At 27.7% G+C, this 27,983-nt stretch overlaps 1 protein-coding gene and 1 pseudogene across 3 annotated transcripts; one reads left to right on the forward strand and one right to left on the reverse strand.

Moving 5' to 3' along the window:
- LOC129316598 (UPF0481 protein At3g47200-like) overlaps positions 1 to 23,847 on the forward strand; it is a 31,411-nt pseudogene extending 7,564 nt beyond the window's left edge.
- A 2,146-nt stretch (positions 23,848 to 25,993) lies between these two features.
- LOC129316280 (mitochondrial inner membrane protease ATP23-like) lies at positions 25,994 to 27,942 on the reverse strand. Of its 3 annotated transcripts, none has more exons than XM_054960613.1 (2): positions 27,807 to 27,942; positions 25,994 to 26,787 (listed from the first exon to the last, which is right to left on the reverse strand). In XM_054960613.1, exon 2 carries the CDS (start codon positions 26,746 to 26,748, stop codon positions 26,185 to 26,187), a length of 564 nt encoding a protein of 187 aa, XP_054816588.1. In that variant the 5' UTR covers positions 26,749 to 26,787; positions 27,807 to 27,942; the 3' UTR covers positions 25,994 to 26,184. The 3 variants fall into 3 exon arrangements, with proteins under 3 accessions (XP_054816588.1, XP_054816589.1, XP_054816590.1); XM_054960614.1 differs by having other exon boundaries at positions 25,994 to 26,781; positions 27,807 to 27,915; XM_054960615.1 differs by having other exon boundaries at positions 25,994 to 26,777; positions 27,807 to 27,912.
- Positions 27,943 to 27,983: the final 41 nt, after the last annotated feature.

Raw genomic sequence — 27,983 nt, forward strand, 5'->3', positions numbered from 1 at the left:
CATATCCATTAGTAAAATATATTAAAGCACACAAGAACACATTGAAACACACATACACACAAAGAGTACAGAAACTCACACACACTCAAATTCCAATGACATTTGAATGTTGGGATGTAACGTGTGTGGATATTCTAGATATACACTCTTCAATGTTGTTCCCTCACTTTTCATTGTCTCTGTAAATCTGAAAGTTACATTAGCATGCAGAAATATTTTTACTTTATTTCAACTTTTTATTCATACGGCAATTCACACCTATAAGCTTTATTTATGGCCATCACGCTACAAAATTAATTTATAGAAAAAATAAAAAAAAGAAACAAGAAAAGAAGAGTCACATTGATGAAAACGACTGAAGCTTAAAAAAAAAAAAACAATCCGAGTTGAATAATAGAAATTAAACAAAAAGAAAATGAAGGGACTATGCAGTTCTTTGGCTGGCTAGACAAACATGAATTATTATTATTATTATTATTATTGTTATTATTATGCTTTACACAGTAAGCCAACTTTTTGTTAAAAAGAAGAAGAAATTAAGGATGATAATTAGAAGATTCTGATCCGTGTGAACAGTAAATTTTGTTAAATAAAATTTTATATATAATTATTTAAAATATCGCTCTAGGGGAGAAAGAAAATACAATAAATTAAAATTATTTAAAGTAATATAATGAGAGATAATACATACTACTGAATGAATTTGACAAGCACTAGTACAAAAATAATTTTTTACAGTAATTAAAAATAATTTTTTACAGTGGTAAAATAGGTGATGTTATTCTAGAGAGTGTAAAAAGTCCCTCTTTTTACATCGATTATAAACCTAATGTAACAACTAATATTTTTTATATTGGTTATAAGCTGTGTTAAAAATTATATATAAAAAAATAAAAAAAATTATTATAACTTTTAATATCAGTTGGAAGCCCAACTGGTAAATGTCAAGGCATGTTTTTATTCAATATATAGTATACAAGAATTTCTCGTACCTATAATCTGATATTGTTGGAGCTTCCTGATTATATATATTTGGAAATGTTGATGTTCAAAGTAGTCAGTAACATTAAATACTATATGGTGATATAAAAAATCATAAAAAAAATTAAAGGATGCCCAGAGAGAGAATAAAGTGGACCTTCTTAATTATATATGAGCCCTCTCATTAATGTCACCTATATATGTACGTTCTCTTAATGCAAGATTGTACATATTGCAGAAAAAATTGTATATATAGTAACGTCTAGATTTTTTTTTTGGGGCCTAAGTATAGTAACGACTAATTTGAAAGATTGGCTTTATTAGTGCATTTATGAGGCTATAGTTGAATTCTATTTTCGAAGATAATCATAACAGAGAATTTAAGAACAAAGGGTCCCATATACATAATCATTGCATGGCATGTTATTGCTTTAATCAGAAAAAAAGTAATGCTTTGAAACGAAGATATGCATGCAAATACATGCTCCTTCTTGTCTTTTATTATTTAAAAGGAATTGATAATTTTTATTTTTAATATAAAGCACGTTGATAGAAAAATGATTATATTTTTTAATATTATCTGTATAAACCTATTAACTATGAAAAAATGTGATATAAATTTAAAATATGAGTAAACTTAAACATTTGTATTTTAAGATAGTGTTAACCACTTTAATCATATCACTTCTTAATTCTCGTGAGGAGGTAGTTAGGAATATTTTATAATAAAAAATAAAATATATATTAATATAGACACATGCATACACACTCCCTCCTGTCCTGTCAGAAGCCAATGGGGAGAAATAATATACGCACACATACAAACTATTTCTGGTCCTAATTAAAGGACAAGTTTTAAAATCCTGCTTAGTCTAAATATGAGGTAAATTGTGTAGTAGTTAATTTTTTTTCTTTAATTGCAACAAATTGTTATTCAATGACTAATTTTACCATGGTAATTAATTTTAGTGAAAGGCAAAATTGGAGAGTCAAATTATTTTTTTTACAAGTTTAAGAATATTGACTATCATTTTAAATAATTGTAAAGTTGATTAACTTTATCTTATTATAATAGGATAGGAGGGAGATTAATTTGGCCCTATATAAAAGAGGGCACCGCTTCTTATAATTTTGAGAAATGTGTGAAGTGAAGTATATGTGGACAAACCATCAAATGATGATTTAGACCTTCTAAAGTAATTAGAGGATGGGAAAAGAAACAATCTGATGAAACCAAAGTGGGCCTTTTTAATTGTTCTTGGGAAATTGCCCTTAATTAATTAAATTAAGTTATTCCCTTGAAGTTTATTTAAAGAAAAAGTTTTTCACTTGAAGGAAGGATTAAAAATTGTTTCGTTCAAGTAGTTATTTTGGTTTTATTGTTATTTATATCTTACTCTTCCATTTTAAGGGTCCATATTATAAAGTACCTCTAATTACTTCAACAAAATTAAAGAGATTTGGTTAAGTCATTAAATTTGTTAGAAAAGAGAATAAATTTTCAATTTTATCTCAAGTTTGATGAAAAATTTTCACATTTTTATTACATTTTTTGTCATAATTAATGAATTTAAATAGTATGTAGTATATTAAAAAAATATAATTAATGCCTCACCAACTATCATATATTAAAGAAAAAAATTCTTCTAAAAGGCATCCTATATAATGGGGATCGGAGGACGTAATATGTTATTTCTCTTCATGTATGCTCAAAGGCCAGAGAATTTATTAGAGCATTTCTTATAATTTAATCTTAAAAAATGTTATAAATAAAATTAGAACTTGTGCTTTACATGCAAAAAATAAAAGAGAAGAAAATTAGAATTGGTGACAGTACACTACTAGTAATTAGTAACACAAAGCGCGGTCACTTTCCCAGCCGAACAAAACACAATATTGATATAAAAGTATCAGGGTCAAGGCAATGATGCTTTTTTCGTTTTCGTTTTTCGTTTTTTGGAAAATAGTTGGATTCGATCTTGACAACTTATAATAATGAGATATAAATGCTTATTATTTAGTTATAAATATCTTTTATTAAATTATAAATAATAGAATTTAATATTTAAGAGATTATTTTATAAATTTTATAAAATTTTTTATAATAATTTTTTTCTTGTGCGACTTAAGAATAATTTTTTCTTTATTATAAGAGTAGCTATAGTCAAAATTATTAAAACTCACAAGTTTAAATAAATTTATAATAAAAATGTGAACTTGTATTGCAAACTCAAATTATAAAATTTATAAGAGTTTATTTTTATTAATAAATAGCTATTAAATATAACTATAATTTAATTTAAATATATAAAAATATAAAATAATTGAAATTAGACCTATCTATATTAATAAATTATTATATACAAGATATAAAAATTTTAAAATAGAAAAGCTTATTTTTGGTATTTTTGTTTTTTTTATTAATATTAGTTTTTATATTTTAAGTTTTTTTCTTTGAAATAGGTCCTATGAATTTTATGAATCAAATTTTTCACAATATATACTTAACTCACTCAATTCAACAACAAAAAATGATGAATTTAACAAATTTAACTAAACTTGCATTCAGTTTAAGTTCATGAATTAGTTAATATAATTTCATAAGTTAGAATATAAAAATAATAAACTTGACGAAAAAATTGTGAATTTATGAGTAAGTTAACATGATTTTATAATCTAGAAACATAAAAATGTTAAACTTGAAGAGTTAAACTGAGAGTTTAATAACTATGGATATAATACTAGTATATATGTTTCTTTGTTTTTAATAAACTAATTTATAAATTTAAGAAATATTTATCACATTTTTCTCAAATGGCCTCTCATAAAATAAAATAACTTATTTTTATGAGACAAATTTGTTTCATTAATTACAAGAATAATTTAATTTAATTTTTTAAATTTTAGATATAATTATTATGTTGAACCAACTTTCTTAAACTATGTTAGTTGATTAATTTTTCCTTACATTTGAAAATGGAGGAAGCAACCTGCTTCTTAATGATTAGTGACAATATTTCCAAACATGCTTTAAATGAGTCATTTTAAAAAATACTTCCTTCATTAAAAGTATTTTATATTTTAAAATATCAAATTATTTTTAAAAATATCTTATAAATTCAAATTGATGGATTATTTGTGCTATTTATTGGTTAATTTTGACATTAGTAGCAAGATTCATAAACTCACAATATTACAAAATAAGTGAAAGATGCTTTAAACACAGAAAAAAATTAAATTAATTATACTAAAAACAAGTTTTTGTTATCAATAAGCTCCAATAATGTTAGCATATAGTTGTGTTTCTCACGTCAAGGATTATGATATGAGAATAGAAAGAATAGTAGAATAGAGAAGAGAAGTATAATAGAATTGAAAGGAAGAAAGAAAATTTAGAAAGGACTAGAGAGAACTAAAGGGAATTAGAGGAGAGAATCAGAGCTTAAATTGAATAGTGCACTTTCATTATCATCATCAAGTTAGGGCGACATCGAACTAAGCTTTCTCCATATATGTATGCCATGACCATATGTTTTCATCCAAGCAAATTGATTGCATTTTTACCTTGTCTTCTTTTGGAGTGTTATCGAGTTCTGAATACCTTTCATTATGTATGATCCACTCTAAGACATCGATTAGAGAAAATGTTGGGAATTATATTTTTCAACCAAGTAAGACATTTATGATTGTCTTTGTGCCTCTGATTGTTTTCATGATAATGAAAATGGCCATTTCAAGTGAGGTTGAGCAATGAATTTCTCATCTTTTTTACATATCATTACTTGAATTTGTTGTGAAAAAAGACTTATGACTTACTCATTAAAAGTGTTTGCCACTTCAATTTTAGTAAATTTTTATTCAATCTCTTGCAATCCTTCCTCCGTTCTTTGCTTATTACAACTGTGGGTTTTCATCATACACTATCGAGATAAAAAGAAACAAAGGATGGCCAAGAAATTCAGGCTCTGATACCACTGATATTAAAATAGAAATAATAGTAGAATAGAACAAAGAAGTAAAATAAAATTGAATCAAGATAAAAAGAAACAAAAGATGGCTAAGGAATCCACTCAGGCTCTGATACCACTAATATGAAAATAGAAAGAATATTAGAATAGAGAAGAGAAGAAGAATAGAATTGAAGGGAAGAAAGAGAACAAGAGGGAATTAGAACAGAGAATTGAAAGTTAATCTAGATAGTGTGCTTTCATCATCATCATTAAGCTAGTTACAATTGAGAGAGACACAAGTATTTATAAGACTTCAGTTACCTTTGAATAGGCAAAACAATCATTTAAAATAAGCAAATAACTTAACTACTTCTTAATAACCAGTAACTAACTAATCAATAGAACCTTTTATTATTTTTATATTAGATTAATTCAATATCTATTATATGTATGAAAAAAATCTTACTAACTAAGTGAGTGTGACACATAGTTTTATTTTTGGAGATATAAGAATGAAAAAACATCATTTGAGAGAGGATAACCCTTTTAAATGGCCCTTTAGATTTTTTGAGAGATTAATTTTATGACTGTCGACTGTAAAAATATTTTGGGTAACAAAAATCTTGTTAGATTGAGGCTGATCTCACTTATATGATTTATATATTTTGTAAGGAATTAATCTTTGACTACCATTAGAAAATACTCCTGGTATTTTTTTTAAAAAAAATTATTTTGTAAGTAGTCATTTGAAATTTAGTGCTTTGATTTTCAGGTATAGGATGATGTTTGTGTTTTAGAAGAACTGACTTTAATAAGCCAATGTTAGTTCTACTCTTCTGATCCTTTTTATAAAGTAGAGAAAAATATTAATTTTAATTCTATTTATAGGAAATTTCACTATATTTTTTATATTTATCTTTATCTTTTTTCCCTTATTAATTACTAAAAAAATTATTAAAAATAATTCTTTTTGTTCTTGTTAAATAATAGAGGTAAAAATTTATTAAATTTTAAGATAGGATTAATAAGATTTAATATTTTTTTTGTTATGATAAAACATGCTAGAAGTAATCTATAAATAGAATAAAATGGAGCATTTGTTAAAAGTAGTGCGAACTATGAATTTGCTGATAACATTTAATTTCTTGCAAAATGTCACTATGTTAAAGTTTTTTTAATGTGATTTGGATTGTTGAAATATAAGCATGTTAGTTTATTTATTATTTTTTAACCTAAAATTTTAAAGTCATAAATTATCACCTACATTTTTAACCTAATTCTATTAAGTGTAAGATAATTTTTCATTTATATACTCACATGGATTTGCCCATAACTTATAAGGTTATGGGTTCATATCCCACTAGTAATGTAAGGATTCTGTTCGTAGATAGTATATAAATATTTTTATAAATGTTTTTTGAACTAAGAGGCATACTCCAACTAAGTGAATCTTAGAACTTAACTTACTTAAAAACTTTTCTATAAATTTTTCTTTCACTTTTGTTCCCTTGGCCATTCGCTTGTAAGAGCTCATCTGTCCACTTAACTACATGATGAGATTTTTTAAAAAAAATTAAAAATGTAATTTTTAAATAGTAACTGTTAGACTATTATTTTCATTTTAAATTAAATTTCAATTAATCAAAGTAAAAATATTAAATTTTAAAAATATATTTAAAAAAGTTTAAATTATTTAATTTTAATCAAAACAGTATTGAGTATAAGCATAGAACATAAATTTGAAGAAAGAAATTTCATGTCAAGTAGTCAAAGGTTACGTGATAAATCATTATTTTTCCTCTAAGACTAGTTGGTAATGAATTTACAATCTAAGATAATTATACTTTTGAATATAATTTAATCACTAAAGTAGTGTTTGGATTTAGATTTTAGATTTCAAAACTCACATTTAAAATTCATGTATTTAAAATTTTTTTTGTATAGTTTAAAAATTTTCAAATGAAAATGAGAGATGAATTGATATTCAAAACAAAAATAAAAAATAAAAAATGATAAGCTTATTTTCAGTTTTTAATTGACAAGAGATAAAAAAAGATGTAAAAGTTATAAAAATATCAATAGTGACATGAAGAGAACAAGATATTTAAAGTTATTAAAATTTTAAATGATTAGAGTATATAAAAAGTTTAAAATTTTAAAGAAATTATAATTTAAAATGGATTTGGATATGAACTAAATTTAATTCATAAATTTTGGTGTTTCCAAATAAGGGATTTGGTTTAAATTCAAATCTAAATTCTCATTAATCCAAACGCATCATAAGTTAATTTTTCCAATTAAAATATATAGTATAAAAAAATCAAACAAACATATTATTCATAATACATAAATAGTATCACTTATTTTTTTTTAAAAAAAATCATGCAACATAAGAAGTTTATCTAAAACATGGCTAGCCAAGTAAAGAAGCATGGGAAAAAAAGAGTGAGAGTTAAATATATATATATATATATATATATACATATAAGGAATTAATGATTATTTGTTAGGTCCTAATAAATTTTTTTGGAAAAAAAAGCTTATAAATGTCAAGCTCCAATTGTAAATAATACATTTAAGGGTAAAAGAACAAATTAACTTCTAAATTATAGGTCCAGGGCTATTTGAGACTTTAAACTTAATTTTTTTTGTCATGTTTTTCTTTACCTTTTTTAAAAATAGTACAATTTGACCCTTATTATTAATAAATTTAAATTTAATTATTAATTAATCAGAAAATAACATCAAAAGTTATAAAAAATAATCAAAGAATTATCATAAATGACCTAAAAATTATAGACAAAATTATAAAAAATGACTAAAAAAATCCTTTTTTATAGTTTTTCAAGTCATTTTTTGGTTTGTTAATAGTTAAATTTAACTTTTATTAATAGCAGGAGCCAAATTATAATATTTTTAAAATTTAAAGGAGAATATTATATAAAAATGAATTTAGGGTTTCTGACATTTTTTAATCTATAGTTTAGAGATTAATTCAATCTTTTATCCTACATTTAAATCCTAAATGTACTTGTTATTTTACCATTAAAATTCCTATTTTCAACCATTTCAATAAATATTTGTATCTCTTTTTTTTTCGAAAATTTTATCCAAAAAAACTTGATTGTAATTAATTTTATCTTTTTGAGACTTTACTATTATTCATCCCGAAAACAATGCAAAAATTAATTGATGAAACTGATTATTTTTGTTAATTTATAATTTAAATATTTTCCCTCCAAGTAGGTACATAGCTAGGTGGATAAATAGAAGTCCAATTTGCACGGAACCATTTGTCTTGATCTAATGAATCAAAGGCATAATGAGGAGCAAAGGATATTTTAAAAGATAATGTAATGATATCAAATGAGGAAAAAAAAAAAAAAACGCGTCATGCAACACATGAAAGGACCCTCAAACTTTACAGTACATAAAGCTCAAGACTTCATTATTATTTCTCATAATCACAATTCACTGTTCACTAAGCATGAATCAGCTTAATTAATTGACCAAAGAAAGAAACCAAGCAAGTCACATGCATTGCATTAAGTGATTGATTGGAATTTAAGAAATATAATAAATTATATGTTGATCACGGCTTGTATATAATCTAATTTAATCACTTTGAAATAATATCACTTCCTCTAGACACGTTTTGAAATAATTTCACGAACTAATAAAATTTATTAAATATAATTTTAAAATTGAAAAAATACCCTTGATTAATAAGAATGAGAGGAAATGTAATTTATTTAAAGAGTGAAACAATGAGGGATAATATTAAAATAAATATTCATAATAATTTTTTTTAAATCTTTTATATTTTGAGACATCCAAATCATCCAAAAAATTTTTCTTGAATTTTGAAAAAAAGATTCCTTTTGATTTCAAATATTTAGAAAAACATATCAATCACAACTCTTAATAAAAGAAAACAATGCTATGCATACACACACATATGAATCTCTCACATATTTCGATTATAATTTGTTGTTTGTAAATAGTATAATTTACTGCACTATAAAATTATTGTTATTTTTATATTATAATATAATAAATAGTAATTATTCTCTTTTGATATGATTTTGATTGAGTTAGATTCAAGTATGGTCTAAACTTAATTAAGGGTAGCTTTTCCAATTTCCTTAAGTGTTTTATACATTCACACAAAGTTAAATTTGAGAACTCGTGCTTAACCAACGATAATTCTTTTAACTAAGACCAATGACTGGGGATATAAAGTAATTGTAATTTATAATCAAATTATCACAACAACAACAACAATAATGAAATTTTAAGTGCCGTACAATTTACCCTAGACGCACCAAGCTAGTTAGCCATTCAATTGATTGATGATATTGACTTGAAGATTTATGATTGAAGTCCGCCAAAAAAGAATCCAATCTCTCAACACAAAACTCAAATTATTATCATTTTGTTTTGGAAGCTGGAACTTCTTTACACTATTTTCTTTCTTTCTTTCTTTCTTTTTTTTCTATGGAATACTTAATTTCACGTCTACATTTTCTATTCTTGTTTTTTTTATATCTTTCAAAGCTTATAATTACTATCATGGAAAAGGAAAAAGAAAAGCTTATGTTTACTATTGTTAGTCATCTTTAGCCTCACTAAGTGTCAAGCATTAATTTTCTTTCCTTCAATATGCAAGTAGTTAAGAATAATATATTATCAATAAATAATTAATTAATTGAAAAAAATAAAAATTTAATATGTTTTTGAAACAATTTTTAGTTTTAAAATTGGCCTTTGAATATTAAATGTAACCCAATATTTCCTTGAACTTCTAACTAACATATATTTCATAATTGCATTTTATTCCAACTTAAAGCTGGTCCATAGGGGTGAGCAAAACCGAACCGAAACCGAAAATCGAACCGAATCGAATCGAATTTTGTCTATTTGATTCGGTCTATTTGATTTTTCGGTTCGATTCGATTTTTTTATTTTAAATATTTCGGTTGATCGGTTCGATTCGGTTAGTAAAATTTAAAATCGAATAGACCGAACCGACCGAATTATATATAATTTATTAATTTATAAATTATATTTAATTTATAAATTATTTTATTTTTATTTTTATTTTTTATTTTAATAAAGAATAAAAAATAATAACATCACTTGAAACCCCATTTCAATCAGTCACTCTCATCAGTAGGTATTGTGACTGAATTATGAGGCTATTATTTAATCATCGGTGTTTATTTATGGTTGTTTATTTGATTATTCATGTCTTTATAATATTTGGGCTTTATGTCATATGAGTATAATTAGAATGGGCTCATATTGAAAAAAACGAAAAGAAAAAAAGGCCCAATTTTATAGTGTTGTTTGTTTTAATATTTAAAAATTAGGCCCAAACCGAAAAACCGAATTAACCGACCGAACCGAATTATCAAATTTCGGTTCGATCCTTGTTCGGTTCGATTGGCTTGTTCGGTTCGATTCGGTTTTCATTTTCAGTGTTATTCGATCGATCGGTTCTGCATATTTTGAGACCGAACCGAACCGAACCGACCGATGCTCACCCCTACTGGTCCATGAAACTAGTAAGAATGTCCTCTTCTACAAGATACTACAGCATAGTGAAGAATTATCTTTCTAATTTTCTTTTTATGAAAAATTTAAATTCATATGATTATTTTACTTTTTTCACCTTTCAGTGAAAAAAAAAAAAGAACCTTCTATGCATGATACACCTTTTATTTTTAATTAGGATTTAGTGGAGACCTTAAGCCTTATGTATTGTATAGAGACTAGAAAATGACTAAATGAGTAACACTTTTCATGATTTATAAATAGCACAATTTGTTAGAATTTTAATATTATATATAAATATAAGTTATTATTTTTCACAAATTTAACTTCAAAATAATACTAATTCGTATGAATTCTCAAGATTTCTCAGTCACGCAAACCTTTTTAGCAGGCGAAGATCATGTTGGGTCATAAGTCTTTTTGCACTTCAAGACATAGCCCAATAAAAATGAGGAAAAGCCCATCTCACTTCGGCCCAATCAATTAGTGGATGAAAAACATAGTACGTAATTGCTTCGGAACATATTTTTATGGGTCAAGCCTAAAACAATCCATCTCCATTGTTTAAATTATTTAGCTTGTTTTAATATAACAAAAAAAAAAAAAGATTGTGTCAACATGAAGAAATGCATGAAAATGGGGGCTAAAATTAGTTTTTATCATTTTCAAGAAGGAAAAATAAACAAAATTTGCATGCAAAATTTCCCCTACTTTTTTTTTTTTTAAAAAGTAAGAATAAAAAGCTACATTGCATTAACCATAAGTTACCAACAATAAAAGAAATTACAACTTTTTGAGAAGAAAGTAACGGGTCCATGAAAGCTTTCTAGACATATAAACGAGTATGTTATACATTCCACTAAACTAGGTTTTTAGAGAGAGAGAGAGTAATAGTCTATGACAATTTGCTCTTAAAATGGACAATGCTGTTTGCAATGAATTTTGGCAATGATAATGTGATTTTTGAAACTCTCTGCTTGTTGTGAATAGCATTGAGGCATCTTGCCCTAATAAGTGTAATTGGAGATGTCGTGAGATCACTATGGAAATCCTCAACCTTATGGCTTCTCATAGGGATAACCATGTTGCCGATCTCTTTGTCTTCTCTTTTGATCTGTGATGCCAAGGATGCTTTGGGTCTTGATTCTGATGTTGCGACTCCTTCATGCAATTTTGGCTTTGGTTAATTTAGCATTCCTATTGCTTTTTAATTCCTTAGTTTGTTTTGTTGGTCTTTGTTTTTGTTGCTGTTGAACGCTTATTTCTTGCATTCCTTTGGCTGTTGTCGTTTATCAATGTAGATGCGCTTCAGACCCCCCCTCCAAAAAAAAAGGGGTAGTTTAGAAAAAATAAATGTGAGAGAGAGAGAGAGCTAAGGCCTTGTTACTTTATATTTAGGGAAAATTGACAGTTTATTAATCTTGTGAGGTCATTAATAATAATCGAAGACATCAAATTATTAAAATATAAAAAAATTAATGTTTTTATTTGAAATTAAAAATAAATAATTATTAAATAACCAGTGGAATGTGATTCATGAATTTAAAGAAAGTTAGATGTGAATTTTAAAAAAAAATTGCTGCAAATCAATGAAAAGTTAATTGTAAATGGATATATAATTTTATGAATTTATGCATTATCACTTTTGAATTTAAGGGCAGTCACTTATGAAATTTAAGAAAGTTACTAGTGAATTTATGAAAATTCAACTTTGAATGAATAGATAACCTTATGAATGTATGCATAAATAAATGTCATTTGTAAATATATAATATCAATTGTGAATGGATATAAATAATCTTCATTGTAACCAATTATTTAAGGACTCTCATGTTTTCTCACAATTGACTTTCCATAAATTCACATGGATTTTTCCCATAATTCACAACTGACCATGTATATGTTCATGAAATTATATATTCATTCATAATAAACTTTTTTATAAATTCATAATTTATTTTTGTTAAATTCGTGAGTGAAATTTCATTATTTATTTCAATAATTAAAATAAGTAAAGATTATGGTCAAGGATGGAACCAGAGCTTAGAGGGTGGGGGCCAAACTTTTAAAATAATGCATTAAAAAATATAAGATATTTTTTGAGGGATTGGATGTTCAAAAATATAATTCATTTTTAGTATTTTATGGTGTAGTTAATGTGTTTCTTTTTCAAAAATATCATTAATAAATAAATTATTTTATATTTATTTTTAAGTGAAACACCCTATTAGATAATGATAAATATGAAACAATGTGATTAGTTAGAAGATATATAATAATTATTTACCCAAAAAAAGAAGATAGATAATAATCTTATTGGGGGCTGAAAAATTTAATTAAAAATATCTTATATTTTGTAAACATAGGAAATATAATTTTTCAATGAACTAACAATATCTATTATTTTATTTAGTATGCCAATAATGAATAAATAAAATATCAAGTAATATGCTAATAGCTTAATGTTAAATTATGGTTGTTCTTTGACATTTCAATAAATTAAGGTTTTTCAATTGTCTTTAATATCTTCATAAGTTTTGTAATTATTATTATTTTTATATTTAGCACCAAAACTGTTGTATTATTCACTATTGGTGAATCAGTCCCAAATAAAAGCTCAATTAAGGTACCAAATGGATGTGACATAATTAGTAGCAGTTTGGGTCTCTTAAGCATCATTTTAAGATTCAATTTCTAAATATATGTATGAAAAATATTATCTAGGAGAGGACAACTTCTTAAATGGCCTTAAGATTTCTTGAGAGATTAATCTCATAGTTACCGGCTATAAGGATATCTTGAGTAACCAAAAAAAAAAAAAAACTCAATTGAGTAATGGGCTTTATCAGACTAATGAGAAAATAGGTATCTTTATATCAAATAAACCTGGGTCATTAAGTGTGATTTGCTCTTGCCATTTTGAATAAGGGAGGAAATGAACCTTACACAAACGTTACCTCTTAATGGTTCATGCATGAAGGCTATATGAGGGTGATTAGAATCAGATTCAGATGAAGCATGTATTATTCCAAGCCACCATCTCTTTCTCTCTTCTTCTTTGTGTACATTTTTTGTGTGAACCCTGAAATGAGTTTCAGTATGTAATTTTGTTCTCGCATACGTTATGTCCTGTGTAACTCATTCATGCATGTTTTACTCCGCCATAACAAAAACAGATTCATGAACTAGATCTTACATTAACGACATGAAGTATATTATGGCGTTTTGCTTTATTGCTACACAAATAGACAAAGATAAAGTGCAACGCATGAAATAGAATAACACACTCATCATGCTTTAATTAAAACGACATCACAACCTTACCACAATTTCATCAATAGTGAAATCCACTCTTTCACAAATGCATGTGTTTTCAAAATTTAATCATGTACTGTTGATTCCTTCCTCGCGCGAAATGCTTGATTATAATGGAGGATTTTTAATTTATAATTCTGTTTGATAATTGTAAATCTTGTTTGTGATTATCAGTTTAATTTAACTAAGCATTTCATAAAATTTTTTTGGGGGTAATATAAGCATTTGCATAAATTTGTTCAGTCTTGAATATTCTCACCAGATATATAGGCATATATATAGTATAGCATTCATTTATTGATGGTTGAGTACTGTCAAGATATTAACAAAATCATTCGAATATTATTGGTAAATAATAATATAATTTAGAAAGTGGAGGAGTCAGGACCGAAACCAAGGGTGCAAAATAATATAATTTAAAAATAGTTAAAATATACAAAATTTACACTTGCATGAAATCTCTTTTAATTTACTTTAAAAATTTAAAATTAACCTATTTCACTTTTTATTTTTTCTACCACAAACCACCTTCTGTTATTGCTTAGTTACTCATCTAATGTTATTTATAAGACAAATAAAGAAGGTTAGTTTGTTCTATTTGTAAGGCACTTAAATATTTTCTTTGTTCATATATTTACCTTTCCACCCTCATAAAATATTAGAAAAATTATTAAAAATAAATATTTTTGTCCTTGTTAGGGGATAAAGGTAGAAACTTATTAAATTTTAAGACAGAGTTAATAAAATTTAATATTTTTTTAATTCTGATGAAACATATTATAAGTGATTTATAGATAGGATTAGAGGGAGTATATTACCAACAAAAGTTGTCATGACATATATTTTAAAGAGACATGTAACAATTTATGTGGCACTCAATATAAGCTAATAATAGCTTTATAAAAATATCCTTATTTTTTTTCGTTATTATCAGCTTACATCAAATGTCACATAAGCTGCTACATATCTTTTTTTTAATATGATATAACAATTGGTAAGATAATTAAATAATAACAATAGAGGAGTCTATTATAAAAAAAGTAAAATGTGATAAAAGTTAATTTTAAACTTTTAAAGGTAAGAGGAGTCATACGCAACTACTTCAAATTTCATGAAAGTTTTATATATTTTAGTCTTTAAAAAATAATTATTTTTTAAAAAATAATATAATATTTAAAATAATAATTGTACTAATAATAAAATTGTAATAACATAAATAGATTGATTATTATTTTCTATTTAGAAAATTATATATTCAATAGGTTGGTATGGTTTTTTTGTAAATATACCTTTCATATCTTATTTTCATCATTAAAATATTACATATTTAATAAATTTTGAAGTTTAAATATTTTTTATTTATTTTAGATGGTGCAAAATATTAAAATTATTGAAGAGTGGCTCGCCATGGAATCTAGCCATCTAGATCATATTTAGATGTATCAAATTTATAATAAATTTATTTTACTCATGTTTTGAAATGAAAAATTTAGCATCAAACATAAGACCAAAAAAATTCCACTTTGGTTGGAGACAAAAACACAAATCCATCACTAACAATAATATATTTTATGTGTATATATATACACACGCGCGCATTTTTGAAATTAATCATAACCATGATTCCAAGAAGAATGCGCGGAAGAGTCATCTCAAGATGACAGTGTGAAAACCACTTTAACTTGAAATCAATCAAATTAGAGCAAGTAATTCAGGACATAATTTACTTGTTCAAATTGGGCTTATAATACTTGAGTATATTTAAAAAAAATCTATATAATCAAGTTCGATCTTAACATTTTAAGCTTTCAAATAATTGAATTATTAAATATTATTTTATTTTATTTTTTAGTCAATTTCAATTTCTATCTTAAAAAATTAATTTTTTTCAACTTTTTTATATTTTTAATTTTATTTTATTGATAATTAAAGATAATTTGACTATTTGGGCTAAGCCTATTTGGGTTTAGGCGCTTTAGGTGACTTGAATAAGTCGAAGTAAAAAAAAAAAAAATCTCTAAACTCTCTAGATTGACCCTAAAATTTTTCAAGATTTATTCAAATTAGCCCTTCAAACTTGATCCAAGTTATCTACTTTAAATCAAATAGGCATACACTTCTTTTTGCAATGTGATTATGAATGATATTGTCTCATTTGGATTGTGACCTCCTCGAAAAGAAAAATCAATAAATGTAAGGGTCGCTTTCAAAATTTTAAAAGGATAATTTTAAAAACCTTTTAAAAAAATAAAATGATTTGTAATAATCAAAATAGGGTTTGGGAGTTGATTGTGCATGAAGAATGGGTTAAGCACCTCACATCACTTGTCCATGAAAACATTTACCCTAAATTTAACTAAATAAAATTAATATGGCCTTAAATGAAATTTAATTACCCTTAATTCATAAAACAAAAACAAAAGAAAAGAAAAGAAGAAGAAAAATTAAATTTAAAAAATTATTCATTTACAAATTGGACTTGACTTATGATGAGAACCTATGGCCTACTATCATTTAAAGAGATTAAAGCCCACACAATTTGAGAGTAAAAATGCAAGTTACTTTGTTGGTAACTTTTAGAAAAAAGATTTTGTTTTTTTTTATAAAGTCATTTTTACTGGGTTTGTATATTTTAATTTATAAAAGAGACTTCTTCCCTTATGTGAGAAAAGATTTGGGGAAAAAAATTAGATTAAAATTCTTGCAAAGATTCTAAAAATCTCACACGAAAATTTAATTTATTTTATATTTGTGAAGATTTTAAAATCTCACATGATATATAAATTATTTTTTCAATAAAGATTCTAAAAATCTCACATGAAATTTAATTTTTTTTATGCTTGCAAAAATTCCAAAATCTCACATATAAAAATTATTTTCCCATCCATTTATTTATAACAACAAATCTCTTCTTCTTCTTGATTAGTGCACCTTCAATACCACACATGACATGCCAACCGACTAATTACCTAAGAACACTTTAAACATCTTACACAATATGACTAAAAAAACACACACATAAAAGTCTCAAATCAAATATTGGTATAGTGTGTTAGAAAAGGGTATAATAATATAAGTAATTCTAAGAAGAAAGTTAGGGATCAAACTTTTGGAGCTTTTCTATAACTTAGATAATTATTCCAATCATTTCGATCTCACACGCAGCAAGCAGAAAGAAAATAAATGGGCAAGACATGTACTTGTGTATATATGTGCATGTTTAAAACATAAGCAGAACCCCGCGCGCGCGCGCGCACACATATATGTTTGATATTCTTCCACTTGTACAAATGAAGAGACACTCTTAGGGTTGAGGGAAGGGGGAAAAAATCTTATTCAAACAAATTTGGTTGAATATGAGAAAAGGGGTAAAAGGTGAGAAAGAAATTAAAGGAGGCTGAAGAAATCACCCAAAAGAAGAGAGAAATGCAAAAGGAAAAAAGACAGGAGTCACTCACAGATATATGTACATACACGCACATATGTAGAAGAACGCACATATGAGACACCAAGGAATTATGGAAAAGGGGTTATTAACATTTTTTTAAGATCATACATGTAATCCCAAATGAGAAGATTGGCTTTCCTTAGGATAATATAATAATGAGCAATTGATGTTATCTCATCTTAGAACTCTTTACCCATTCCTAACCCCATATGAGTGGAGATGATGTAAGAGAAGAATCTCCTCTAGATTTTCAACAAATTCTCTTTTAAAGCTCTTCTTCTTCTTCTTGTTTTTTTTTTTTTTGCCTTCCTCCCTTAATCCACCACCTTCCTTTCCCATTTATAAATGAAAGTTAGGGCTTTTCTCCATAATGACACAATTTTCCAAATCATAATTCTCTTTTATTTATTTATTTAGCCATCATTATTATGATTTTCAAGCATTTCCTAACATTTTCTGACCATGAACGATTTGAAAATTAAATAAGGGAGATTAGCATCTTTGACATTAATAGGGAGTATTTTAGGCAACTTTTCAACATAGTTTGCAAGAAAGGGATCAAAGGGGATGTTTCAATTAATATTTTTTACTTATTTCGTTTTTATTATTATATTTTTTGAAAAGGAGACTTTAATGGGGGATTTTTTTAGTTATTAATTTTGTTTTTTGAAAAAAAGTAACATGCTTTTCAATTTTTTTACTCATTTATATATATATATATATATATATATTTTGTGAGGGCCGCACAAAATGAGTGCTTACATGTATTAATAACTATTGTATGTGGATATGGGAATGATGGCTTTTCAGTCCTCCTATCTTGCATTATCTTTTACCAATCCATCCAAAATGTTACTAAATCAAGTATTCACTTGGAATAGTTCTGGGCTTCTTCAATATTTGAGAAATGTGTCCTTATAATTCACTCTAAATATTTTTTATTATTAAATTAGTTATAAATTTATTTATGTCACTTTAGAGCCTGTTTAGTTAGAGGAGAGGAGGGATGGGGAGTTTTTTTTTTTTAATTTTTCCTTCTCTCCCCTCTAAAAACCTCCCTCCCAATTTGGGGGGATGCCAGCCTCCCCTCCCTTTTCCTTCTCTTAAGCCAAACAGAGCCTAAATTAGTTACACAAATAATTCGTTACTAAATCCAAAACTAGTGATAGATTTTATTGATTAGTGACATATTTGTTCATCATTAAATTTGATTTTTCTAATAGTATATTTTTAAATTATAATATAAGTCTTTATATATCTTTTATATGTAGCATCAGACTAAAATTTACAATTATTATTTATAAATAAAGGGCAAAGGCCAACATTTTATCTCTTCATTTTTCATAAGTTATTAAGTTGGTTCTTCAGGTTTAATTTTTATCAATATAATTTCTTATGTTGCCTCAAGTTATCACGTTAGTAAACTATCTAGGTTTTGAAACACAAATTATCCCTCAAATTAATTTGATTTATAAAATATATTGATGATTTAATATGTATATAACTAAATTCAAATAAGTCAATTTTCACAAATCATTTGATCTCCTTAATTTCCTTCATTTCCACAAAGTCATCAAATTAAGGAAAATAAGAAAAGGGAAATTGACAATTACGAATCCTATAAAAACATTAATGATAATTATAGACCTTAAATTATTGAAATCTTAATAACAAATCATGTTTGAATTTACGAGAATCAACAAAATCAACAAATAATTAAAAAAACCCAAATAGTTAGTTGGAAAATCAACAAAATACGTTTGAGATTATTTGTAATGTCATTTGAGAATTTACTAGAATATGTTTGAATTTTTATTTTTTGCTTTCAATATATAGATAAACTACTTTAGAAATTAATAAACTATATTTGGGATTATTTGTAATATTAGTTAGGAATTTATGAGAATCAGTTATAAATTGCGAGCCAATCATTTGTAATTTTTGTTATTGTCAATATATGGATAACATGTTTGAAAAATCTATTAAATACACTTGAGATTATTTCTAACATCACTTGAAAAGTTAATTGTGAATTGGAAGTCAATCACTTATAATTTTTTGCTATCACTTGGAGAAATCAATAAAAGATACTTGAAAATTTTTGTAACGTTAATTGAAAATTTATAAAAGTTTATTGTGAATATCAAGCTAGTTAACAAAAGATAATTTATTTTAAGTAAGAATCATGATCTTTATTGAAATTTTAATAATTTAGGGTTAGTAGTTATTATTAATGTTTTTATACGATCCCTAATTGTCATTTTTCCATAAGAATTAGATGACTTGTATATAGGCAGTCCAATAGATTAACTCTTTCGGGTTGAACCAAACTTGGCGTTATCGTTTAAGCACTTGGCTAGTTTGATGTGTTCATTATGTCAAACACTAGGCTAGGGTAAAGCCCCATTCTTAATTATGAACCCTAAAACTTCAAACCTTTTCCAATGAGGTATTTGCATACAGGCTATGCTAAGCTAGACATCAAAAGTTGCATTGAGCCAACCATAACCAGCAAAATTACTGTGTCCTGGCCAAGTTCTTTTACTTCCCTTCATTTTGTTTTCCCTAGACCTTAAGTGATTAGGCAAGATTGGCTAACTAGATTCCAAGTCAAGATGAATATATATATATATATAATTTTCATTATTTTATTGTGGACTCCCCTTCCCCTCTCAAGTGATTTTAAGTGATGTATTTTTTGGACTGTGACTAAATGAAAAAAACCGCTTAACATGAATGGCTTTCTTATAGTTGAGATTTTCTTTTTATATAATATCTGATATCTAATACTATCAAGTCAAATTCAAATATTATATCGAGTTCAATTAGATGTGACTCTTTTAAAAATATATTTTACAATTACAAAAACTTAAATGGAAAATCTCGTATATACTTGAGTAGTCATTACATTTTCTATTATTTTTACATCAATATGGGATTAAACCTCAGACGTTGAGATGGTGGGCGGCCTATTTTCACTATCTTTCCCTAATGATCATTTTTAAAGCTTCCTCTAATATAAATGTATGGGGTCAGCTTTCTTTTTGTAATTTGTATGCAAGCTGTCTTTTTTTATGTCTTTGTCTCTTTTCTTCTTTCCCCTAACAATAATAGAGGAGGCTTAACCAAAAGGAAAGCAATAAAAAGTAACATTTTTCAGTTTTGTTAAAAGTATTACAAATACTATATGGGAAAATTTACACGCGAAATAAATATGGGAAAATGATAGAAAGATTCTCTTGAAATATACAAATAATAATGGGGTCTCATGAAATGTGCATATTTAAGAGGAATTTCTCTGTCATTTTTCAATAAAATATAGGGTACACTTACTTGGATTGTGATCACCACATGAATATTAACGGTCAACGCTATTTTTCCAATAGCAACTAAAAGATAATATTGGATTTTTTTTATATAATTGAGAAGTTTATGAGAATTGGGTCATGAGAGTTTATTAAGGTTAAGATATACTATCACGTTCAAATACTGCTTATAGAAATATTTATAAATTATTTATCATTAAGATTCTTACATTGACAGTAGGATTTAAACCTATAATCTTGTGAATATAGTTAAATTTTTACTAATTAAACTAACCTTTATTAGTAGATAATATTGGATTTTAACTCCTTCAAAATTTGAATCCCAACCTTGGTAATATCGATCATTAAGTCAAGATAGTTTATTAATAATCTCAATTATTCTAAAATTTAAATTTAAAAAATTTTCAGTTCAAATATATGATTTATCCTTTAATTCACAAGTGGATAAATCCAACATAGTGGGAATTTGATGCCTTTCTTGGATAATATTGTGGGAAATAAGTGTTAGACATTTGTTGATTTGTTAGCCGAATAAGGAAAAGGAAACAATATAATGATGTTGAGAACAAAAAGAAAAGCTCCCAGAAGCTAATTGATTCTACAACATTCTCAATGAAAGTAGAGTTGATATAAAGATGACATGACGCCATTACATCGTTTCTTCTTGTTTTTTTTTAAAGGAAAAAAACAATTATATTAACAAAGAAAACGAAACACAAAATAAAATGTTCAGAGTTCAACACTGATGTAAACAGAAGAGGAAAATGATAAAACATGGTTAGACCTTCAAGTACCAAATTTCAGAAATGTCATGTGTGTGAACAACTTGAGCTTTGACCTATAGGAGTAAGAAAATTTCTTTTGTTGAGTTTCAGCACCAAATTTCCTTTGCTGCTTACCATTTTATTTTTTTTATTACTTTCAATCCGAAATATAAGTCACAGATTCTTACTTCACACACACACACACATAAAAATGGTAAAACTTAGGTAATTAATTTTATATATTTAATGTACTTTTATCTAAGCAAATAAAAAAACACGTGAATTATTAATATATTAATATTATTAATAATAAAAGTTTGTTATAAAATAAATAATATATATGTATATATAAAGAATTTATATGTCTTAATTTCGTTGAAAACAAAGCATCTTAAGTTTAAGTATGTAAATTTTTCCCTTAAAAAAATCAGGTTAAAATTCATGGGAAATTATAATTAATTATAAAAAGGTTGCTTATATGTTGAAACCTTGAGACTTTAAAAAAAGTAACCCGGCAAGGTAGATTTTTTCTTTTTTTTATTAAATAAAGTTTAAGTGAGTTGGATTCTGAAATTCACCAGGACTAAGTTATGACATTGAGCTCAAAGATCACTTATATAAGTATTTATAAACTACTCACCAACAAGGTCCTTATATCAATAACAAGATTTGATCAATTAATCCATAAAATTGTGGATTATGGGTTAAATCTTTACCAACTAGATCAATCTTACTTAGAATCAAAACCAGGTAGTTTTTGCAGAACAAGATTCAAAGTCCAATTTGAAATGAATTGAGAATATAATTGAACAAAGCATTTATCCTGTTCTTTATCAAATGTTCAGTCCTTTCCAAGCATAAACATATACATGTATATAGTCAGGCTGTTTAGTCTTCACATTGAAGACAGACTCTTTTCAAGGAAAATATTGCCGTTTACGTGTGTGAAGCAGAGAAACTTGGCCAGTGAGATTTCTGAAGAAATGCAGCATCTTCCTCTCACATCTCATTCTACAGATTCATCCTCCAATCATTTTGAACAAGTACGCATATCATGGACTCTCATCTCCTTTTATAGTTATATTTGTGCGCGCGCGCGCATATGATAAAGCTTCATTAACATGTTTTTACTCTTTCTAGCCTTATTTAGTTTAGTTTCAGTTATAGACTCAGACATTACCTATCAGTTATTACTATATATATGCTTACGGAATTTACAAATATAGATGGAAGCTGAGGTGATCATGGACATCGAAGAAATGATTCAACACAGTGAAAATGGTCTCTTCTCACCTACATGTTGTATCTATAGGGTTCCTCATACAATTCGTCACTTAGAAGAAGCAGCTTACACTCCAAAAGCTGTTTCTATTGGCCCTTTTCATCATGATGACGTGAGGTTGTTTGACATGGAAATTCACAAACAGATCTTGTTCAAAAGATTCACACAACAAGCTAAGACAAGCTTGAATGATCTGGTTAGTTTTGCGAGACATTTAGAGCCAAAAGTTCGAGCTTTGTACTCGGAAAACATCAAACTCAACAAGAAGGAACTTTTGAAACTCATGTTAGTTGATGCTGGTTTCATAATTGAGCTCTTCAAAAGCTTCTATGAAGATCATTTGATGTGCAATAATGATGCTAAGTTATCACAACCATGGTTGAGCGTAGCTAAAAGGATGGATTTGATTTTACTTGAGAATCAACTTCCATTCTTTTTCCTTGAAGATTTATATGATAAAGCATTTCCTGTGAATCTTTGTGACAGTATTAAACCATTTCTTAAGCTCACATATAACTTCTTTGAATACTTTAACTTGCAAAAGTTAAAGCCTGATAGTAATTCTACTATTGAGATAAAGCACTTCACAGATCTTATCAGATACTTTCACTTACCAAGAACAGGTCCTACAAGTACAAGACATTCATCTCTAGAGGCTAGAGATCAAATTCTTTTGTACAGTGCGAGTGAGTTACAAGAAGCAGGAGTGAAGTTGAAGGTAAGCAAAAGCAAGTGTTTACTTGACTTGAAAATTTTCAAGTGTGTTCTTGAGGTTCCAAAGATTTTAGTGGAAGATAAGACTGAGATTTTGTTCAGGAATATGATAGCTTTAGAACAGTATCATTATCCTTATGCTTCATATATTACAGACTATGTGATCATGTTGGATTGTTTGATCAGCACAAGCAAAGATGTGGGTATACTCATTCACAACAAGATAATGAGAAATTATATTGGGGTTGCTAATAATGTTGCTGCACTGGTCAATGGTCTGTGGAAAAATGCTGTTGTAATGGATTTTAGTTGTGAATACCTTGAAATTTGCAAAAAGTTGAATATGATCTGTCAAAATCCTTGGCACAAGTAGAAGGCAACTTTGAGAAGAGATTATTGTGGCACTCCTTGGCAAATTGCTATCTCAGTCACAGGATTCTTACTGCTGATTCTATCTATTGTGCAAACCATATTTTCTGTGCTGCAAGTGGTTACTATTGAGAGGATTTGATGGGGTTTATTTCTGTATGTACACCCATTACTTAGAGTACGTCTTTCAAACCCCAACTAATCCAAATCAAGCCAAGTTGGGCCACAAGTACAACAAGTTTTATGAACGAGTATTTAATATAACTGTATATCCAAGACTTGAATTTAAAATCTATAATTAAGCTAGCATAGCTTCCAACTAGTTGAGCTGCGTGTTTGTTGGTATTTGATGGAGTTTATTTTTTAACGAGTATTGTGCTTTCGACTTGAGACTTAATATATACACACACACACACACACACATGCATATATATTTTGAGAGGTTTCATGTATATTATGCTTTGACTGTCTCGGATGAGGACAAGATTCTTTGTTTTTGTTTTCATTTTCATTTGACGTGATATAGAGGGTCAAATTATATAAAGTATGGTTTGGTATACTATATGACTGTGAATTGGTGTTTCAAGTGCAGGGTATGACACTTTTGGAATAAAAAAACAAAAAGCAAATCAATGAGCATTTGTTAGTTTAGATCGGTTTGGTTATAGAGCTAAATAAATAAAAAATATGGAAAAAAAATAAATTTCAAAAACTGAATGAAACCAAACTCAACCAAATCATAATATTTCAGTTCGATTTGATTGAGTCAATTTGATTTTGGAATTGTTTCTAATATTTTATAAAAAAAATTCTAGGTCTTAAATTTAGAGCGAGTGGGAACAAGATTTAAATGAAAGAAATTAGATAAATCATATAGGAGTAATGGAATTACTATTTCTTTGGACCCCTTAAGCATCATTTCAAGGTTTGATTTTGAAAGTGTATGAAAGACATCATTTGAAAAAAGATAACTTCTTAAATGACATTCAAGTTTCTTGAGGAATTAGTACTTAAGTTAAAAAAAAATTATTATTATTTTTTCACTATGATTTATTTCATTGAATTATTTTTTTTCATGGGCCAACAGAAAAAAAGAAATTATTTTTCACACAAGGACCATGTTACATGTTAACCTTTTTTCTTTTCTGGGTCCATTGACACTTAAACTTAGAAAATGACAACACAAACAACACATTTGTGTTGTCATTCTTTTAAATTCAATTGTGAATAGACCTGAAAATAATTAATTGTGTTGAGTTTTAAAAGGGGGAAATGTGTGCATGCATGCAAGCACTGCATGCCAGTGCACGTGTTTGCGTGTAAGGGGGACATATATGTGTATATTTTATATAGAATTAGATTCTTTTAATGAAAAATCGAAAACAAGCTGAAACAATCACTGTTTCATGAATATACTTTAGACTCGCATTACAGATACGATTCAGCATCATTCAGATCCATCCAATTAACAAACATAAGCATAACTCACAGGTCCCACTAAGGCAAGATAAGATATTATTCAATTTCGAGATCAGACGACTCAGATCAAATTTACGTTCACATGTAAAATTGAGATACCAAAATGGCACATTAGCGGGCAGCTAGATATGATTATGCAAGCCATTTAAACTGTACATCTGCCTCACTACCCAGAAAAAAGGCATAATGAATTTTGATAACAATGTCGTTTATGCACCAAATTAATATACTAAGCTTTACCCTAACGTAGCTACAGTACAACCTAGCTCATTTCACTAGGAGTTATTCCAAGTTGATTCTCAAGCAAATTTAAGTGTTTACAAGTTACCAACATGTTGAATTCAAGACTGAATGTAAAAAACTCTAATTACTAGAAAGCAAGCAATCAAAGCAAGTAAAATGGGTGGATGATAGTATATTAATTTGTAACACTTGAGAATCACTCTAAATCAACTTGGAATAGCTTTCAAGAGGCAACCTACGTTGTGCTCTATACACATTAAGGTTCATCTAGTATCTCGATTTGATAGGACTAATGCTATCAAATTGAATTCGTGTAGAATAATAAGAAATAACAAGGGTAAAGCAAATATGTTTGTTACCTTTCAAATTAGTTTCTTTTACATTTTTGTCCTGTTCACAATCTCACTGATGGGCTTCTCTGCTCACTGTTCGAACCTAGTGATGGAGTATAAAACCAGATAATAATAAACTGTGGATGCAAGATGAAACATACTTCTCACACCTGCTTTGAGAAAAGAAAAAAAGGGGGGGGGTGCAAAAGCTCTACATGTTATAACATTCACCAATTTTGAATTGCAAAAACCCAATTTTATGTGGAAGTTCAACCAATTTAATGAATTTTATAAAACGATTGGCATTTTGAGTTACATTTGGAAAAAAAAAAAATTCCTGCATTCCTATCTCAGATAAAAATAATCCACAACAAATCAAAACAATCATTGTTAGGAGGTGGCAAGCTCCTACGCCCTCAGAGAACTTATGGAGCTCTGTCAAAGGGCTGTGTGTCGTTGTAACAAACATCCCAAACAGCTTCCATGGCGTCCTTGGCAGCTGCTTCAGAGCAGTAAGGATTTCCAGACAATGATGCCATAACTCTTCGTTTTATACATTCTTGTTCATGACCACGTATTTTAAAATGACCTCGCAGAAGTTCCCGTTTGTAGTGACAATCTCCACTCAGATGATTGGATCGGATCTCGCTACAAGCATGATGGGCACAATTAGTCCAATCTAAGTTGGCAGCACAACAATCATCATACGCATGAATCAACTCATGAGCTAACACCTGGTTGACCTCATCTTGTACAGCTATCTTATTCACACACACTATAATCCCTTCACCGCGAATGTAACCACCACTTACATTTTTCTCACAATTTACAGCCCTGAAGAAATTGTTTGCCACAGGACACCCAGCTTTCTCTAAGCGTTCCCTCAAGAACCTTACCATTGGAGTTTGGAGGCCCTTTTGAATCATGGATTCACATTGCTCCACGGTTTTTCCACCATAAGTAGATGATGCAGACTCTTGCTCTTCCATTCACTCCGCTTCAGTTGAGAGACAAGCGCCTCCCTAAAACTTAGATTGAAAGATTTTATCAGTAAAGCCTCTCAAAAAAATTCTATACCATTACTTTCCAATCAATAAAAATGTAGTGCACTGTTTAAAATAAAATTATTTAGTTCTGAAGACATTAAGACAACTATCAGTCATTTAAAAATTAAGAAATGGTGGAAGTAGCTTCCCTTTTGACTTCCATTGTTGAAAGAAGCCACAGCCTTCACTAGTGAAGTAGTCTAGACGCCACCATATTGTGATAGTGTGATACTAGCAACGCATAAGTATATAAATAGACCCTTCATATATGATATGAAAAGATATTACCACTGATTACATATGTACATAGAGGCAAATAATATTTCTATATCGGCCAAAAAATATGTTGAAGTTCTAGCTAATCTGAATTTGAGTTTGTACTTACATCCTATACATTTGAAATATGAATAGTTCTCGCTCATCTAGCAATGCACATTTGATATAATATCCTTTCAATTTTTGTTCCAGATACTTTGTCAAAGATGCCTTGGTAGGCGAATTGATTCAAGAAACTCCTCCAAGCAACTGAAGAATGACAATTTAAACTCAAGACTCTAAATTGTTAGACACAACTCGAACCAAGTCATTACCAGATCATGCATCGCATATGCCTTGAGAATTTTCTAAATAAATGATCATATAAAGAGATTAATAAACAGAATGCCACTACAAAAGAAATCCAACATTGCACAACAAAACAATCCAAATCATATAAGTGGCTAGCAATCAAAACGAAGAGAGCAGAAGTATAATAGCCGATTACACCCCCATTGAAGTAAAACATTTTACCAAAAAAAAAAAAGATTAAATTTAATCTTCATTCAAAACCTTAAATATTAAAAAGACTATAATTCAAAGCTAAATAAAATGAAAAATTTAAAACAGAGTCAGAAGCGGCGCGACGGCGTCCGACAAAGGTTTGACAACAAAGCAGGGAGCGGAAGACGGGGAGAATAAATTCAGATCAAGATCTAAAGCCAGATCTAAGAAATCAATCTCACCGGATTTTGGGAGTAGACAACCACGCAGGGCTAAAAACGGCTGACGGCGCCCAGCATGGAGTGCTTGTTCTTTTTTCGCCCGAAAAGTCTGGAGTGCTGGTGCTGGTGCTGGTTCTTCGACGAAGAAAAGAGGGTTATAATATTTAATTAATTTTAGAGAAAATTAGGCTGCCCCAA

The sequence above is a fragment of the Prosopis cineraria genome, unplaced genomic scaffold (assembly GCF_029017545.1).
Source record: "Prosopis cineraria cultivar Desert tree isolate PC_DT_omini unplaced genomic scaffold, ASM2901754v1 PC7, whole genome shotgun sequence".
NCBI lineage: Eukaryota > Viridiplantae > Streptophyta > Magnoliopsida > Fabales > Fabaceae > Prosopis > Prosopis cineraria.